Source organism: Aulonocara sp. 'chitande type north' Nkhata Bay, linkage group LG7 (assembly GCF_057382095.1).
Source record: "Aulonocara sp. 'chitande type north' Nkhata Bay isolate Kocher_YH1m ecotype deep benthic linkage group LG7, A_spYH_male_GT1.1, whole genome shotgun sequence".
Taxonomy (NCBI): domain Eukaryota; kingdom Metazoa; phylum Chordata; class Actinopteri; order Cichliformes; family Cichlidae; genus Aulonocara; species Aulonocara sp. 'chitande type north' Nkhata Bay.
The window spans coordinates 69,030,229-69,050,005 of NC_141350.1; the positions used below are offsets into that span (position 1 = coordinate 69,030,229).

Consider the following 19,777-nt stretch of genomic DNA (forward strand, 5'->3'; position numbering starts at 1 on the left):
CCTGTTCATCAGCTGTGGAGGGTTTTTGGGTCTGCCACTTAAGGACACACAGATATCCACTGAACGGATTTCCACATCTGTTCATGTTTCCTCATCATCACGAGTGCCTCTGAGGATAACTGAAAAGCTTCTGCTTGATTGTATATGAAGAAATAAAAGCCAATATTAAAAAGAGAGTTTTGTTTAATGCTAAAAAATCTGGTGGTTTGGAAGTTTGTTTGATTTCTGATGCAGTGCACTCGCTTGGCCACACGGCGGCGCTGTTGAGTTGTCAAATAGCTCAACAGAAACATTTCAATGATGTGGAGTTTGTTTCTCGTTCGTGCCGTTTACAGATGTCCACTGAACGCATCACGTGCAGGCTGGGATGATGGTGGTTTCTAAGGAAACCATCCCTGACTGTGTTTCAGGGAAAAATAAAAAAACATCCACTTTAAACACCTGGCGGAGGGTTCAGGTTAACATGAGCTGTCTGACTCACCTGTGACAGGTAAACCTGAGTGTAAGAGACCCACAGGTGCATTAAGTCTTCAGGAGGTTGAACAACAAGAATTTAGTCTTCATGAATTCACAGGCCTCCTTTAAGTCATGACACCAAAGCACAGCTTTAACTTCTGTGCAATGAAACACCTGTGTCCTGGAAGTGATGTCACAGTGGCTGTTTCTTCGCTTCCTGTTTGAGGTGAAGGCACCTTGACGACTTGTTAGGCTCATGAAGATTTGACCTCTCAGCCTAAAAGCTGGTGTCCCAGCCTGGAGGAGGTCCTGAGGGTCATCATGTGGGTCGAGGTGTGATGGTTGGGATGGACTCACCTGGGATTGGGTCTCCTCCTTTACTCAGATTCCTTCTGCTGAAGGAATCAGCCGTGACCTGCGGAGCTGAGAACCTGCTGGTAGTTTGAATTCACTTTAAAGCTTATAAACCTTCATCATTTAAAAAAAGTGCCGGCATGTTAAAGCTGCACTCAGGGAAGGAAATGTGACTGTGGTTGTTTAATCCAATCACATCAGTCGGGGTTGGCTCTCATACATCAGGAGGAGATGCCGCCCCACTCCCCGCACCTCTCTAAACACACCTGGGCATCAGCCCCTCCAACACACAGAAATGATTTTCAGCCAAAGATGTGATGATGTCATCAGGTGTGTTTCAGAGACAGTGGATCTGACGAACGGTGATCCAGACAGGTGAGACGCAGACAGGTAACAGGTGATGATGACGCAGCAGAAACATCAGGAACATCTGTGTGGGGTTGGATTAGAAACCGACAGAGAAACGTTTTTAAATGTGCCTCACGAGTGAAACCCGTTTAAACACTCAACTTTCATTCATTCTTTACTTTGAAAGGCACTTCCGCTCACTTCCTGCACACGCTGTGTCGAATGCTGCCAGCGTGACTGCGCAGCTCGTGCACAGAGAGAGGGGAGCGCCCTGTGTCGGTGCTGAAGGACGGACTCGGGGACCGACACCGGACCGACCGGGACTCCGGCGGACGTGATTGAAGACTGCATAAGCCTCGCAGGTAAAGGTGAGTCTGCGCTAGGAGTCACGCGCTCGTTCTGCGGGGATTCTATTGTTGAGTCTACTGAGATCTTATTTTAATATTTTCCTTCATCAGTAATAAACCGCTTTATATGCAGCAGCTTTGTTTTCATAGGTGCGCGTTAATAGCACGTGCACACGTTAGTAATCACATTACTGCTGTAACAAACCGTCTTTTATGGATACAGACTGAATGAAAGCTTGAAATGATGTCAGATATCAATGAGACATCTGATTGAACTTTATTAATGTGGGTTTGATGCACGTGAGCGCGTCAGGCTGAGGTAACTCTCCACCCTCCTCCACCTAAAATCTACTTAAATAAATAACTCACCAAACACCAGCAGCTAGGTTACAGACACCACCTTATATAAAAGATGGATGTGGCCACAGACTGTATATAAAAGATGGAAGCATCAACAGACTGTATAAAAAAGTAGAAGTAACCACATGACATCACCCGTCTGTGAAGCCTCCGTTTAAGCACTTTGACCTGACTTTTGTTTCCACATGTGATCGTTCACGCCTCAACACAAAAATCCACCAAACTAAGCCAACAAACCCGGGCCGTTTCACAGAGGAACTATTTTTTCTTTCTGTCTACATCCGCCAACCAAAGAAGCGAGCTAACGGGTGCTCTCGGGCTCGTCCTAAAGGGCGCTGAAAGAAATGTGTGAATTTCATTTTTATCTGGAAAATAAGGATAAATTTAAAGAGTTGATTTCTACACAGAGACAAAGCTGCTGGGATGTTAAAGATATGAAGGAAAGAGGGAATGAAAAAAGTCAGGAAGGATGGAAGACAGGGGAGGGAGGAAAGAAGGAAAAGGAAGCTGGAGAGAGGACGTGATGATGTAGGAATGATCTTCAGAGTAAAAGTTTAAAGTGATAAAGTCGCAGATTTTCAGGGAAAAACTGATTTTGAGCTCATTCGAGAAGCTCCCATCTTCAGCCTGATCGGCTGTGCTGGGTTTGCAGAAGATGAAGTAATCAGGTTACACTTCATTATCAGCTTATCAGTAATATGATTGGACCCCGGGGTTATTCCACAACTTTGAGGTTTTACAGTCAGAGTTGTTCCCGCGCTGCGTTTCTCACAAAGAAAACCGTCAGTGAGCAATACAGATAACAACACGTGTAATTTCCACCTTCATGAAAAGCTTTGCACAGAGTGATGAGGATTTTATCAACATGACTAAAAGTAGAAACGAGGAGCTCCTTTTGTTGCTGTGAGGCTGTGGGGTAGCTGTGTGAGTCGGCCTCGCTCTGCAGCTCAGTCAAAGAGGTGTTTTGTTTGTGGTGCTGGACACACACACACACAGACACACACACTGAGGCCTGCAGGGGAGGTGCTGCATGTTAATGACAGCGAGGCACAAAGTTAATGCAGCTGCAGAGACAGAAGCTCACTGTCAGTGTTGGTCTGCAGGACGAAATCAGGCCCAGAGCTGTTTAAATGTCTCAACCTGCAGTTTGTTCTTAATCACCAGCAGGGGGCGACTCTGATGGCAACTGCAAAATTGCATTTGTCCCGTCTTCCTGGCGCGGCAGATGGCCCCGCCCCTCCCTGAGCCTGGTTCTGCTGGAGGTTTCTTCCTGTTAAAAGGGAGTTTTTCCTTCCCACTGTCGCCAAAGTGCTGCTCACAGTGGGTCACATGATTGTTGGGTTTTTCTCTGCAGTAGGGCTGGGCGATATATCGAGTTTTTAAAAAATATATTTTTATACGAGATAAGAGATGTGACAATATCCTTTATATCGATATAGTCTATGCTATAATTATAGTCGTGGAGCCGCAGGTTTGCCTCTCTTTCGTCCACTTTTGTCTCTACGCTGCGTTGCTCCGCCTCTCCTTCACTGACCACAACACCCCCTCCTCCCCCATCGCTTCACCTGCAGGCAGCGACAAGATGGACACGGCAAATCTCCGTTAACGAGTTACTGCGCATCGCCCCGTGCGTGGGGCTGGACGGCGTCAACGTGTTAACGAGCTAACCACGCTAACGCCCAGAGGTGCTGCACGGCCTAAAATCCTTTCATTTTCTCAAAAGTTGACAGCGCGCCTTATGTATGAGTTCTGGTTGTGCTCACTGACCGCGAACCGCTTCTCTGTGGAACACGGCGCTCAGCAATCTGACTAAAAATGTTTGAGTACGACTTTGCTACGGAGCCGCACCGCGTTACGGCTGCCGTAGTCTGGAGCCTCGCGGAGTGATACGTACTGTGCTTCAGCGTAATATCACCGTACTGTGTGCGTATAAGGACCATAAACGGCTCCTGTTCAGAGACGCGGTTACGAAGAGGATTTCAAACTCCAGGCTGTCGGTCACGCAGTAGAAGTTAAGAACAGAGCAGCTGCTTGTTGTTGTGCTCAGCGTCTGTTAGTTTACATTTTGACTGCACAGTTGTGAGCTCTTTGTTATGCACAAAACAACATTTTTTCTTTTATTTATGGAGCATGATTATTTAATAAATGCTGATAATTTATTTCTGAGTAATTGTTTCTTGTACATCTGCGCTGTATGTGAATAAAAGTGCAGATGTACATGAAATGTACATACTCTGTATGTACAATAATACATACTACTCTGTATGTATTATTGTACGGTCTACCTTACAATATAGAGCGCCTTGTGGTGACTGTTGTTGTGATTTGGCGCTGTGTAAATAAAGTTTGAATTAGCGTGTGACTCGAGTGGCCAGCAGAAAAACTGCTTCTGGATTAGCTTCATGTCTCAGCTGCATTTTTGTTGAGAAATGAGAATAAAACCTCTTTTGTGCCACTGCTGTATTCCACATCAAATCGGTTTGGTGATAACGACGGCCCGCTAGCATGCGCTACCAAAAATAGTGCTTTGTTGTGTATCAGACGGACGAAAGCTGAACCAGTTCCACTGAAGCTGCAGCATTTTTACAAACCAGTTCTGGTTCCTCCGTTTCATTCAACGATCCGCTTTCTCCGCCGTGCTTTTTCCGCCATGTGCGTATGAAAACAAAAGCACTGCGCCTGTGCGTTTTACCCATATTCTATCGCCATGTTTCATTTTCTTATCGTTGCCCAACGGTATACCGGTGTTACCGTGAGCGGTATGACATGGCGCAGCCCTAATCAAGAGACTATTTTATTAAAGTAAAACATGTTTGGGATTCTAATAAAAGTAGAAGTTGTGCATTAAAGTCTTGCTGGGCAAGTAGAATTACATCGAGCACATGTTTGTTAGAGCGTGTTGGAAAGAGCTCCGACTCACAGCCAGCTCCACACACCCCCACCCGCATGGGTCAACAGGCGTTCGTCGTGGTGTGCTCGTTCTCACCCAGACTGTTTCACTTTGGTCTCGTCTGACTGAATAAGCAGCTGTTTGTATTCCCTTCAGGTTTCGTCTTTCAGGCGTGTACCTTTTTGTACCTCGAGCTTTGCTGTATGCAAAGTCTTGCACGCTATCGAAACACCACTTTCCATAGATAATCCGGAAGCTCTGTCGGTAACACTTAACTGTCCTCTCATCAGCGTGAGGTTTCAGAGTCATCATTCGATGACACGGCTCTTCCTGTTCCTCCTAACCACCACCGCTGCATGAAACCGTCTGATTACCAATCTTTGTTTTTAGAAAGACAAGCTGTTGTTCACATGGGTGCAGGGCTTAGAGCTTCACACAGAACCTGCAAACTGTTGACCAAATGCAAATTAGGGTCCAAATGTTTAGATAAAACAGCGGCTTAAAGGAACAAGCCAAACCACATCCAACAAATTAAAAAGCGTCCTTTTCAGGAGCGTAAAAACCCTTCACCCTCAGCGCGTGAAGCTGCAGGGGTGCTGAAGGCCTGAGGCCGAAGCACGATGTGCTCGCTTAAAGAGGAAGAGTATCTGCCTCGAGTGAAGGAGTTTAAGTATCTCAGTTTTATGTTTGCAAACTGCATCGATCGATCTTTCGCCACCTGGGCCACGACTGAAAGAATAAGTGGCAGAAATGAGATTCCTCTAAGGGTCTCTGCGCTCTGCGTATACATAACGTCACCATAACCAAGAAAACTTTAACAGGTTTCCTGTGTAAGTTTTTCTCAACTGATGAGTCAAAACAAGCCATGTTTAATCAATCAAAGCTTTTTCATTGAGTACCAGAAGAAATCTGAGCATCCAACCGAAGACCTACACCTTCTTAGAACGACACTCTTTCCATAAAATCTGCTCCGAGGGTGTGAATACCAACATTATCTATGAGTGATTCCTGGAAAACAACCTGAATTTGGTTTTGTTAGCATTAAGAGCCTGCAGCTGCTGAAAGGAAGCCCCTCGACAACCTGATGCAGAGGTGAGCACGCCGAGTAAAGTATGCTGTCTGCATAAAGGAGCTTTCTAGCTGTAGCCATATTCTTTCTTATATTATTCATAAAAAAGGAAAATAAAACAGGGTCTACAGCGGAGCCCTGGGGGACTCCTTCATCTTCAGGAATCTTTACTACATCTGAGTTTTACCTCCTAACAGCAGCTCAACAAACACAGCAGTGTGCTTGCCGTCCACTGTCCTTTGTTACCATCAGAGATGCTGATGACCCAAGCTCTTCATCGATCCTGATACTTAAGGTCCACACACAAAGTTTGGATTCAGACGGCAGATGTTCAGATCTGAGAGGTCAGAGGCTGCTTTCCAGATTTTAGGGATGATATTATCCTGGATACTCAGATTAAAAATATGAACAATAGGCTCAGAAGTAAAGTCAGCTGACTCAGACTGTCAGATGGCTTTTTTGGAGATTTCAAAGCTTTATGGATCGCAATAATAGAAATATGTCTAAAGACAAACGGGTCCCTCCGCCTTCAGTGATCTGCAGGATACGGCGTCCTGATGCTCGGAGAGGCAGGTGGTGAAGTTTGAATGTGGCTTTCGTGCATAGATGCAATTCATCAGGAACCACGATGAGGAAAACACAGAAAGAGCTGCTCTGTGTGCAGGCTGGCAGTTTGAAGGCTTCAGGTCAGACTGCTTCCTGTGATCGAGCTCTTCATGCTCCGAAGAACTGACACAGGTGATGATGATGACGATCATTATTCTTACACTCTGCTGGAGCGGCTTTGCATCAGTCACAGTTCAGAATAATCCTTCTTTATCTCATACCGCCCCCCTTTCAAAGACAACTTTTTTCTGATTGGCTGGTCCGTGTAAACAGCAGGTTTGAACCTCAGATGGGTGGAGCCTCTCTGTATGACATCACACAGATGCAAGAGTAGAAAAAACTGTGATGAACGTGTTCAGGCCTGCAGGAGCTCGTCAGGAGTCATGTGACAGGAAATGAGGAGAAAGAGGAGAGTAGCACTTTTCCGGTTGTTGCACCAGCTGAGGTGTCTGACTCCATCATCCTGGGGAGGGGAGGAAAAGGAGGAAGAGGAGGAGGGTTCAGCACCAGCTGTCAGGCGAAGCAGGTGAAAGAGTGTAAGCATCACGCCTGTTACCGAGGCAACTGTAGTGCGTTCCCACCTCCTTCGATGTCACGGGCATGTTAGCACGGGTCGAATCAGCTGCATGATGGCTTCTCTGAGCTTTTATCTTCATTTTCTCTGAATATATCCTTCGTTTCGGCGGCCGTGGCGGTACGGCTGTTGGTGGAAACCTTCACTCACATGTGTGCGTGTGTCATATCTGAGAACTGTTTCAAAAGCTTTTCTCCCCACAGTGTTAAACCCTCATCTTTGTGTTGCAAAGATTTCATCCATCACAGTGCTGCAGCTCCTGACAGGGCTCTCCTCCTGTCCCAGCATCCTCCTCGGTCACACCAGTAAACATAAAAAACTGTTTTTGGACGTTTTCTGAAAACGAGGAAGTGATTGTGCTGATGTGATGCTGAGAGGAAGTGCGTTTAATGTGAAATCCGCTGATAACTCGAGCAGCGCGTCGATCCACTGTCTGATTGACGCGGTCCTCCCATCACCCACCTCTCTCTGCCTCTGAGAGAAAATAAACTCTGAACATTAGAAACATTAGAAACTGCTCGTGTTTGTTTGAAGGATAAAAGTGAACACATATGATTTCATTCTGCATCAAGCTGCAGTGAGCCCGCAGACGCCATGCCGAACGCGCCGAAGGAGGCGCACGGCAACAGAAAGGATGCCAGGGCAGAGGGGCACTCTGGGAAATGAAGTCACTGCAGTTCTTTTCATCACAATCTGATTTTTGCACGTCGACAATGTCGGTGTGAGGCTGCGACCTCGCACACACACACACACACACTGCATGTGAGAAGCCATCTTCCTCCCCCATCGTGCTGTTGCCATGGCAGCACAGGCGTAACGTGTGGTCCTTCAGATCGAAAGTTTCCTCTGCAGCTCAGCTGACCAATCAGAGCGCACCCTCATGTACACACAGTCCTGGATGATGTATCATCTGTGATCTGCCTCACAGGTGCTAACATGATAGGAAAAGTGCGTTTTTCCTATCATAAAAATGAGATCCTCTTACCTTTCACAATAAAAGCCCTTCACATATACACTGTCAGAGGGAACTAATGAAGCCACTTGCTCTCTGATTACTTGTCATGAAATAAAAGCCTCTAATAAATAAAGAGGTTTTGTTGTTTTGATAAAGACTATCAACAAAAATAAATATAATAAAAAGTGTTTGTTTTCTTTTAAAAACTAAAATAAGACTAAATAAGACATGATGCACAGGTTCGTTTGATGATTAAAACTCTTGATGCTGTTTTTCCTCCTGACTTTCCAGGTGGTGACGATGATGTCAGAGCAGCTGGAGCTCAGTGATGATGTAGGTGTCCTGCCCCCCCATGAGGTGGAGCCCCCCAGGGAGGAGGATGGACCCTGCCCCCTACCCTTCAGGTGAGAAACTGCATCTTGTTCCTGAGCCAGTGTGACAGCTGGTGGAGGACAGGAGGACGGCCGGACGCTCGCTTACACTCAAAGTGTGAGCAAAACAGAAGGAGGAGCCCACAGCCTCATTAGTCCTGACAGAGTGTGTGTGTGTGTGTGTGTGTGTGTGTGTGTGTGTGTGTGTGTGTGTGTGTTTGGCAGCAGATTAAAGCTGAGGAGACGTGCAGGAGAGACAGTCGGCAGTGAGAGGAAGCCTCAGTGTCTCTCGCTGCGCTCTTATTCCCGTCACGTATGAAGCAAGCTGCAGTCACAGTCTGTGTGTGTGTGTGTGTCTGTGTGTACGTGTGTGTGTTTGCACCACGTGCAATCAGCTCACGTTTCCTGGCAGCAGAGAAAGCCTGAGAGGCCAAACGGGAGGAAAACCCCAGAAACACTCAAAGGCTACGTTCACTCTGCAGGTCTTGATGCTCAATTCCGATGTTTTGATCAAATCCGATGTTTTTGTCTGCTCGTTCACACTACAAATAAAATGCGACAGCAAACGCGCTCTAGTGTGAACGCTCAAAGCCCGCATGCGCAAAAGAAGACGTCACACACAGCGCCCTCTGTTTAGACCCAGAGCAACAGCATGTTTGACTGATGGCCTTAATATAAAGACTTGTTTTGGACTTTTATTTATTTATTTTGCTTTAAGTTATTTTGTTATTGACATAATAATGTAAATAACCTAATAATGATCCTTGTTGCTGTTTTAGAGGAGCGCTGCTTCAAAGGATAGATTTCTGTCAGAATCTGCAGATTATACAGAACAAATAAAATGTTCACGTTTCTCCAACGTTGTCTTCCCAACAGTTTCACTGGATGGACAGGAAGCGTTCGCGATGTTGGACGCTGATATTTGGCGTCTGTCTTGTGTCAGTGACGTAAAAGACGGATTTAATGCGACCTGACCATCAAGCAGCAGTCGCTTTCTAAAACATCAGATATGTGTCGGATTCAGCACCACATACCAAAGTGACCCAGATCGGATTTGTGCCGTTCACGCTGTCACACCATGATCGGATATGAGTCGCAGAGGGTCAAAGAAGTCGGATTTGATGCGCTTTCGCCTGCAGTGTGACGCAGCCTAAGATTCACTGAAGCTTTCAGACTAACGATCATCCCTGATATAGATATAAATATGAAGATGATTGTATCTCCGGCCCTGAGGTGGCTCTTCATGTTAAACATGACCAGAGTTCGTAACGATGAGCCTGCAGTTTGTGCAGTAATCCTGCAGGCCGCTTGAACACTCAGTTTGTCAGTTTTTTCTGCACTACGATCTCTGTGATGTCAGAGAGGGTGTGGTTGTTACCGGAACCACCAGTAAACAGAAACAGCTGGAGGAACAGTTTGCAGCTCCGTCACATGATCAGGTATAAAAAAAACATCTTAGAGAGAGAGAGTTTCACCAATATGCCAAAAACTGGGATGACCAGAAGTCGGCGTGGCGTCCACACCTGCAGGTTAAAGCTCCACGCAGAGAAGAGGCCAGATGTGACGACGGAGGCGAAACAGCGCCGTCTCGGGGGACGACCGTGGCTCAGGGGATTGGGAAGCTCATCTGTAACAGGAAGGTCGCCGGTTCGATCCCCGGGCTCTCTGTCCTGGTCGTTGTGTCCTTGGGCAAGACACTTTACCCTACTGCCTACTAGAGATGGACCGATCCGATATTATGTATCGGCCCGATACTGACGTAAATTACTGGATCGGATATCGGAGAAAAATAAAAAATGTAATCCGATCCATTAAATATCAAAAAAGCACCTCACAAAACTTGCAACACGGCGTAACTCTGCTCATAACCGTAGCACGTCGCAGCAGTGTGGTCACGTGATCGAGCGGCTGTGGTGTGCCCTGTGGTCTGGTTGAGTATTTGTAGCTTCGCTACCAAACCAGCATTTCATCTCCGAGGACGTGAGCCCAGAGAGAAGTAAAGCAAGTGTGCAAGTTCATCTCTGAGTGTTTGTAAAGCATTCCTGCATTAAGCTTAACGAGCGATATATGGAGCGACTGCCTCTTCTTGTTGCTACTTCAATCATGAAACTGATCAATGATCAGCTGATCGTCTCTCTTGTTTGTTTTTGGCCCACTTTGCACCAGAAAGAGGAAACCAGCGGCTGAACAACAGCAGCACGTTTAAGCTTGATCAGCTGTTGTTAGAATTTATTTAATATTACTTTCTACTCCAGGATCTTTTTCTACGTAGCTGACGCTGGTAACTGTGCAGGGGCGGATCTAGCAAAGTTTAGCCAGGGGGGCCGATAGGGCATTAACAGGGAAAAGGGGGCACAAAGACATACTTTTCTTTCTTATTGTCATTTAAAATGTCGAGCTTTTAATAAATAATTATCTGAATCTTACACCCAAAGTTTTAATCTGATGTAAAATGTATAGAAGTCCATTACTGTATATAGTAACTGTTAAGTCTAATATACCCTAGTAAGCTATAGTACTTTTTCCTTTGGGAAGGTACCATCTGTGCAGTCTGCAATTTTGTTGAAGAAAGATGTTGAATCTATTTAATATTTCTTGAAAAATAATTGATTTCTGTGCATTTTTTTCACACTGCATCAAATTAAAGTTGATTACGTCGATTAAGCATCATGAGGTGGGGGGTGGGGGGGTTCATTTTTGAGGGAATCTAAAAGTGTGTCGACTAAACCCGGCTTGGCACCTGAACAACAATTTTCTAATCTGTTGTGCGGCGTGAACACGTCCTCCTTTCTCTGCCCCACTTTCCCTGCACGCTCCAACAGTTTGCACAGTTACTTCTTTTATGGTGTTTTCAGTGGGAGAGGGAAGCGTGCCAGTCGGCCTCGGAGCTGCAGTGGCCGATGGGAGTCGTTAATAACGCTCATCAGCATCGCTCGCGGTCAGACCTCCTCCTCAGCTCCTCATTTGTTTTCCTCTTTGCATAAACCTCACATGGATTCACCCCTTCCTGCCCACAGTGCATTTACATGAGCAGGAAACCTGGCACGAGGTGTGTGTGTGATCAAACTGCAGAGCCTGAGCTGTGTGTCAGAAGGTGGATTAACACCTCGGCTCAGCTCTCCACGCTGATGTTTCCTCACTCTTCATGTTTTTCACGTGACCGGTCAGACGTTTCTTTCCTCACGCCGCCGTCAGCAGCCGAGCAGGAGTTTATGAAAACATGGGAGACGACAGACGCGACAGGTAGAGACAGACGCTCGGCTCTGGGTCGGAGAAAAACTTCCTCCCATCAATTTGAATCAGAAATGTTTAAACTATGTGAATTTTCGTAGTTTTCCCAGAAGTCAGTCGTTGGTGTGGTGACGATGATTTTTAATGATTTGTCTGCGATTTCTCTCTGAAATCAGCCGCAGACCTCGTGTTTGTTCAGTTAGTTTGGGATCGAGGATGAAAATCAGCTGACAGTGAAACTCTCCTGTTTGCATAAAATGACTGAAGAGGATCATTAATGACGTTAGAGCGTCTGCAGACGTCTGTCAGACACGAGGGACGCGGTGGGTTTGAAACGGTGAGGTGACCTGAGGGTCAGCTGTGTCGCTTCCATCATCTTCTGCTGCTTCTGATCAGCCGAACATCTGTGACCTCCAGAGTGTTTGCAGGTGCTCGGGTCAATCCTTCTTTAACTCAGAAACAAGCTGTTTTCGCTCCTCCCCCTTTAAGTCAAGTTTGTTCTGATTGGCTGCCCCTCACAGATAGCGTTAAAGGCCTTGTTTCTGACAGAGGAGCTGGAGCTGCACAGAACGTGGCGATGGCTCCTCACGAGCCTCAGCCGGGCTCGCATGAGTAAAAGCTGCACTGCTGCAGCTCAAGGAAACATGCAAATGAGCAAAACGTGACCAGCGTCACCATCCGGCGCTGTCGAGGCCTCGGGGGGTCGCACGGGGCCGGTCAGGTGTGTTGTCTGTGTCTGTAGATGGTGGAGGCCACAGTCAGCTGTGAGTGGCTCAGTGTGGAGATAATTATTCTGTGTGTGAAGCACCGTCCTGCAGTTAGAACAGGAGGCTGCAGGAGGGAAACCTCACCACTGTACTCTGTGCATGAATCAGCTTCCAGACTGTGAGCAGTTCTTGAGCCGAGCGCTGGCGCGCTCTTTGGCCGGGAGGTTAAACCTCCGTGTGTGTTGCACCGTGATGACACGTCGTGCTGTGATGTGTCATGAGAGCTTTGAATTTACTGTCCATTCATGTCTGTTTGGATGAGAGACGCCTCTCCCTGAAGATGCTCACAGACACAGTACAGTAGTTTTCCAGGATTCCTGGTTTCTGCACAGAGATTATCCCAGATAGCACAAAATCACTATGTGGAAACTTAGTTAATGCACTCGATTAACTGATCATCAGCAGGTGAGAGCACCTCAGTGGAAGCAGAAGCTCTGGAGGTTTGCAGGAACGACGTCAGCGGTGATCTTAAGGAAGCAGCTGTTTCTCCTCGTCAAGAGTTACGAGCTCGTTTCCAAACCCTCTGAACGGGCCTCCTTCACTAATATTTGCGTGACTCTGTGTATCGTTCGTAACCATCAGTCCTGAGCAATATTATCTCCATAATGCCCCGCCCCCATTTCTCTGTGTAAGGAAACAGGTGAAGCAGAAAAACTGGTGATGATAAGCTGAGAGAGAAGCAGCTTTGCAAAGTGTTTCTACGGGAGTGACGACCGTTTAACAAATAAAGGAATAAATTAGTGCTGAATATGGTTTCCCCTCAGATAATTGATCCTGTAAGGCAGGGGAACTCCAGGCCTCAGGGGCCGGCTCCTGCAGGTTTTAGTTTAGATTAGTTGATTGCCAGGCGTCTGGAGAACTTCATGTGACTTAAATCAGCGTCTAAAATCTGCAGCCCCCCCCCTCCGCTGTAAGTGATGAATCCAGCAATGGTAGGAGTCATTTTCAATGAAAGATAAGAACATTTAAGACATGATGAGGTAAGGGTTAATGGAATATGTTTAATCTGACTGGGGCCACGGTGCGAACCCTGAACACCGTCGTGGTGAAGCGAGAGCTGAGCCTGTTCAGTGTTCTCTGAAGGAGGCGGTTGGGGGCGGTGGTGGAGGGAGGAGGAGCCGAGTGAACCATGAATACCAAAGAGCTGCCGCAGAGCTCAGAGAGCTGTGCATGAATAAATGCTGCAAACATCGATGAAGTGAAACAACCTGTGGAGAAGAGTGGACCAGAACTCGTCCACAGCGATGAGACAGAGTGATGAAGTCACTCAGGAGCGATTGTAGTTGTGTGCATTTCCTTCTAATCCAGTGTGTTTGTGCTCTCTGGGACTAAAAGGAGAACTTCTGGTATCACTGGGCCGCTCCCAGTACAGAAACTGCAGTTTGTGTTTGAGTCTAACCGAAGGTGCTGCTGTGTCCCGCAGGCTGCAGCTGATCGACGACTTGTCCTACGAAGACGTGAAGAAGTGTTACAGAGAATCGGTAAGTAAAACCTGCCCTCGCACAGAGCAGCAGGAGGTCCAGAGATGACAGCAGGGCAGCAGGAGTCTCCATGGGGACAGGGGTGTGTTTGTGTGGGTGTTTTGTGGGCAGGATCCACGTGAGTGGACAGAAAAGCTCAGGCGACCATCAGGAAGCAGCAGCAGCTCTAATCCCAAACATTTCTTTGGGTTTATCCGTTAGTTTAATGTTTTAGGACCAACGAGGCAGGATCAGAGAAGACGATGGAGACCTAGGTGTCGAGCTGCCGCTGACTGTTGTTTCAGTCTTTGTTGTCTCAGACAGGAAGAGGAAGGCAGGAAGTCTCGCAGAATAAAGCCGTACAGGTGTACGGGGGCAGGGCGGTGTGTACATGATGTAACGTCTGACCTACATGCGAGGAACCCAAACAATGCTCCAGAAACACGCCGCTCGGTTTGTAGTCAGCTGAGCTGGAGGAAGCGCTCAGATCTTTTGTTTCAGGTGATACAAACTCAAAGCTGTTTCCCGATCACGCCTCAGGAATCAGCGCCAGCCTGTTGAAAGTAAAACACGCACCAGAGACGGGATGGGGTTGAGCTTCTGGGATTATTTCCATAAATAATACACCATGAAATAAAACAACTTTCTGGGTTTTTCCCACTAAAATTATACAGTGAAATAACTTCCTGTTATTTCACTATGAACCATAAAAAATGTCCTTTTATTTCAGTGCTTGGCTTATTAATAACAGGAAGTGACAGGAACGTCTCGGTTTTCACTATAAAACGAACATAAATGTACCATTAAACAAATAACATGAACCGATTTTTATTACAGATAAACTATCCAACAACAAATATACTGTCAATAACAGACAGCATGATGTTTGTTTGAATATAAAGAACATTTATTCATAAATATTCACTCTAATAAAAATAAACCTTTATTAAACAGGCTGCTGGTTATAAGCCACTAATGTCACAAATGAAACCACATTTTCTGTTTGTTTTCATATGTAAATATCAGGTGCCAGTATATAACCATAAAGATGTTTTATTAAATGAAACTATAAATATGAATCTGTGGCTGATTTGTTTTTTCACTATAAAGCAAATGTTTCCAACTATAAAATAAGTGAACTATAAAAGCACCGTGTTAATGTGTTTTTATCGTTAGACATATTGGACATTTCTGCCGTTAACTATAAAAACACAAACTCTGCGTCTCCTCCGCTGTAGACAAACAGGAAATGAGCTGCACGTCCTTCAGCCGTGATGGGAAACCTTTTGAACCTGGTGTTGTAAACGCTCTCCATGCAAACGTGTAATCGTGTGTTTTTGTGCGTCCACAGACTGTCAGCAAATACAACTCTCAGTACCACAAACTGTTCCAGGCGGTTCCTAAAGAAGAAGTCCTGATGAAAGGTACCGAGTGCAGCACTCACCGCCTGCTTTAGCTCACATGTGAAACCGTCAGCACGACACTTTGAAATCATTATTCGGTTCCTGTCAACGGCACCGCTCGCAAATCTCTCAGGGCGCTGCTATCCAGTCCAAGTCTGTGACCGTGTCGATGGCATGTGTCTATAACAAATGCAACAAATTCACCCAAAAACGCCTGAAACAGAAGAAATGAAAGTAGACGCCCCGGGGTGACCTCCACCCAGCGAGCTAGCCAGAAATCCCTCAGTAAAGAATGCCGTGAGAACAGTTTCTGCTTCCCAACCGATGTCTGATCTAAACTGTGTCCTGACATCTGCTCATCTGTCTGTCGAACGATCTCAGTCGGTTTACGCTAACACGATCCGCTCTCGCTGCAGCGTATTCCTGCGCTCTGCTCAGAGACATCCTGCTGCAGGGGCGACTCTACATCTCCAGGAACTGGCTGTGTTTCTACGCCAACCTGTTCGGCAAAGACATCAAGGTGAGCGATGACATCACCTGTCACATGGCCACTTTGAATCAATTCAGTGAATTAATTTAAAGAAATCCCGTTCGGGGTCATGGAGCAGGTGGATCCGGTGCCCAGGGTTGGACGTCTGACCTTCTCAGGTTCAGCTTCAGGCGCCTCTCACCTGAGAAGCTCTGACTTTGTGCGTTTGTGTTTCCCGAGGCAGGTGTGCATCCCGGTGGTGTCGGTCCGGCTGGTGAAGAAGCACAAGACTGCGGGTCTGGTGCCGAACGGCCTCGCCATCACCATGGATACAGGACAGAAGGTATCCCCGCTGACCTGTCCGAGCATCATGTGATTAATGAGCTTTCTCTTTGCCTGCACCAGATGCAGAGTGATGACATCATCCGCTCTGCGCAGTCAGTCAGAATTATTCAGGCATTTCTGATCTGACTCTGAGATTCGTTGAAGCGCCTGTAGAGCGCGCTCTCCTCTGCCACCGCTCGCACGCTGAGCAGGCGTTTGTTGGAGGGTCCGCGCTCACTGCTGATGGACGGGAATGTGTCGCTGTCTCGCCTCACAGGAGTATGAACTATTTAAAGGCTTTTGACCGCTTAAGCCCCGAGCCTAACTGATCTCCTGCCTTTTGCCGCCGTATCGGGGGCGTTGGGGCTTAAGAGGTTAAGAGTTCGCCTGTTTCTGTGAGATTTAAACTTTAAACATGATCGTGTTGTTCCGATCAGCTGAAAATGAAAACCCGTTACGAGCTGCGAGTAGTTACCTAAAAATGGGATCGCAGATACAAGAGGAGGAGGGCTTCTCTGATCAGAAGAGGATGGACGGATGAATGATGGGTGGATGATTCGATTGGTGGATGACAGAGGGATGGGTGGATGCTTTAAATCTGTGAGTGGCTCCTGTTGCCGGAGTTGGTTTAAATGGAGGATTCAGAGGGCGGCGCCGAAGCTACGGTCCCGTCTGGACCTTGCTGCGATTGGGCGAACTGACTCTGAACGCCTTCTGTCTTTGTCTCCGTCCTCAGTACGTGTTTGTGTCCCTGCTGTCCCGAGACAGCGTCTACGACGTCCTCAGGAGGATCTGCACCCACCTGCAGGTCGGTCCACATTCAGCTTCCTGGTAACGAATGTTTGATTCTGGCTCACCTGGCGTCCTCTGTCTGTGCTCAGGTGAACGGGAAGAGTCTGAGTCTGAAGCAGTACCTGGAGGAGCCCAGCTCGCTGTCCATGGTAACAGCCTCGTCGGCAGCTTCTCTGCTTTTTACAAAGGTGTGTCTCTGAACCTGCGTCTCTCTGTCAGGACGAGTTTCCAGAGGTGCTGAAATGGAGGCGGAAACCGTCGCTTCCCGCCGTCTCCTCCTCTCTCCCCGATTTGCTGGGAAACTCCACCCCCAGCCTCGCCACCACCACCACCTTCAGTGCTCACACGCTCACAGGTAGCCCCGTGCATCCGCCCGCCCACATTCAAAGGTAATGATGCGTTTACCCGTGTTCTCTGTCTCGTGCGTGTAGACTGCAGCCTGGAGACGGAGAAGATCCTGCTGACAGAGCCGGTACCTGAACTGGGCCACACAGAGTACCAGCTGCTCAGACTCTTCATCCTACTGTGAGTCAGATCCAAAACCAGCATACACAGCCGGTTCTTTCGTCTGCCGATTGGATGCAGAGCGAGGACGAACCTCCGGCTTTACTGCGCTTCTTCACAGGTGTGTCAGGTGTTTTTTACCTGTCTGTCTCTCTCAGAGTCTTCCTGCTGGTCCTGTCGTCCTGCTATCTGGCCTTCAGGGTTTGTCGTCTGGAGCAGCAGCTCAGCTTCCTGAGCAGCCAGCCGACGCTGAGAGAGAGGTACGCACCTGTGCAGGTGTATTCTCAGAAACTTTTCCCCTCACAGAGCCAAGACTTCAGGTTTTTAAATGATCCTTTTAAATCAGATAAAATCAACACAGCTTGATGCTCTGTGGCTGCATCGTGGAGCACATCCATCACGTATTCACAGAAATTTGCATGCGGCTTTTCCAGGTGTGGAGAAGTGCCCTGCTGGCTGGCCAATCAGAAGACAGGAACCTGATCCTGCAGCCTGTCAGCGTGTGAGGAGAAAGGCTGCTTTTTATAGCGTTAGCTGTTGGTGGTGCAGGAGAAGGCTCTCAGGAGGAGGAAGGAGCTTCATCTGACCCCTGCCAGCACCCGGTTAACATAGAGATGTTACAGTAGTCAACACACGCAGCAGACTAACCTTTGACCTCTGGGACAGAAATGTCGGCGTGTGCATTCCTGGTCAGTCAAAGGTCCCGAGAACTGAAAATGTGTTGTGGGATACCGCACAGAAGTGTTCGACTGTTTTCCATCACGTCACCATCAAGGAGGCGTCTGATTGGCCCACACATCCAGCCTCGCCTCGCCGTCAGCTGCTAGAAGCTGGAGAAAAGCCCAGATCCAAGCATCACGATCGAGCTCAGACCCTCATCACAGGACTCAGCCATAAACTGTATATAAAAGACGGACACAGTTACTGTAACGTTTCCCGCCTCCATGTTGGAGTTTTTAAAGCAGAGATGCGCCCCCCTGAATCCCTCCCCCCTCCCCGTGCCCCCTGACTCTGAACGTTGTGTTAAATTAAACCTGAAATCAGTGACTGATGTTTGTGTTTCCTGAAGCCGACTGCCCCCTGCTGGTCATTAGAAAGAATGCAGGTGTGAGGGACCGCGTTGACGTCACAGGATCTGCTGTCTTTTATGTACAGTCTGTTGGCTCGTCACATAGCTCATGTGACCTGGGAAGACGTCGGGATCCCGAGCTGGAGAAGGAGAACTCAGGGGTGGACGAACAGCTTACAGAGGCGCGCAAACACCTGAGTCGACCCGTCGGGTGACACCAGATGAGTAGTTACACGTGTTAGGAAGGTTTCCTGCCATTAATCATCTCCTCAGTGTTACTCAGCATAGAAGCTCAGGATTAATAAACTCTCACATCACTGCAGCATTAATGACAAAAGGTGTTCCTCATTATTTTCTAATATGCACACAAACAGTATCTGACGGCTGGAGAACCTCGCTGCTCACCTTTGCATTCAGAACTGCAGCGACTGATTTCTCCTTTGAGACACAGCGACTGCACCATGATGACATCACCATGATGACATCACCATGATGACATCACCCTGGATTGCTGTGTTACATTAGAGCTGTAGCATCAAGATTTGAATGTTTTTCTTATCATGCAGAGAACCCGAATCCATCTTTGTTTAATAGTATTCGATCAGGCTGATTTTTTGTATGATGTATGATGAATGTGCACAAAGATCAGCCGCCAGAGGTGGACGTCTTTTTAATAAATCATGTAAACAAGCTGAATTTACTATTAAAGCTGATATTTTCAAATGTGCTGTGCATTATTTCATGACATTATTATCATTGCTCGTGCAGCTCGTTCTGTTGCTGCTCATTTTCAATAATTCCAGGAAATTGGTAAGAAACGGTTTAGTTCATGGCATATTCTATAATTCCACTTTATTATTTCGTTGTAAAAAAATCATAATTTGTGAGGTGAACATTCTTGAAAAGGCTGATTATTGACCTCTGTGATGTATGGGAGGTGTAATGGCCTCAGATTTGTAAATATAGTTTGGCCAACCTATAATTTCAGATTCAAAAATAATTTTAAAAAAGGTGTTTTTTCTGTTAAAAAACAACCCATCAAAAAATATGGTTTGTCTCTTTTTGTGAGATATTTTAATAGCTATGTTCTGCTGGTTGGTGCAAACCTGCTACAACTACTGCAGGAATTTAAAAAATACTTTTAATAAATGAAAAACTCATGCTGAATACTCATCCAGTTTCAGGTAAAACTGAACTTATATAAACTAGAGCAACTCCCTCCATTCTTTTCACGTTAAAATTCAATTTGTTACTAAAGCAATAGATCGAAACCTTGTAAGTTCAGTAAACATTTATTGTTATTAGAAATCATTTGGTAACAGGGTGGTCTGCCTGATATCCTAATTATAATTGATTTCTTATTTACTTTGTATTTTTTATTGAATATTTCTTTGATTTTTTTTTACCATATTTATCAAATTGTATTTG

General features: G+C 46.7%; 1 protein-coding gene across 3 annotated transcripts; it reads left to right on the forward strand.

Moving 5' to 3' along the window:
* Positions 1–404: 404 nt before the first annotated feature.
* Positions 405–19,772, forward strand: gramd2ab (GRAM domain containing 2Ab). Of its 3 annotated transcripts, XM_086302212.1 has the most exons (13): positions 405–490; positions 1,346–1,526; positions 8,251–8,363; positions 13,752–13,809; positions 15,140–15,212; positions 15,608–15,711; positions 15,905–16,003; positions 16,721–16,792; positions 16,866–16,925; positions 16,996–17,131; positions 17,208–17,301; positions 17,439–17,540; positions 17,715–19,770. In XM_086302212.1, the coding sequence occupies exons 3-13, from the start codon at positions 8,260–8,262 to the stop codon at positions 17,761–17,763; spliced, it is 951 nt and encodes a 316-aa protein (XP_086158338.1). In that variant the 5' UTR covers positions 405–490; positions 1,346–1,526; positions 8,251–8,259; the 3' UTR covers positions 17,764–19,770. The 3 variants fall into 3 exon arrangements, with proteins under 3 accessions (XP_086158338.1, XP_086158340.1, XP_086158341.1); XM_086302214.1 differs by lacking the exons at positions 405–490; positions 1,346–1,526 and adding an exon at positions 6,467–6,562 and having other exon boundaries at positions 17,715–19,772; XM_086302215.1 differs by lacking the exons at positions 405–490; positions 1,346–1,526; positions 8,251–8,363 and adding an exon at positions 11,037–11,573 and having other exon boundaries at positions 17,715–19,772.
* The last annotated feature ends 5 nt before the right edge of the window (positions 19,773–19,777 follow it).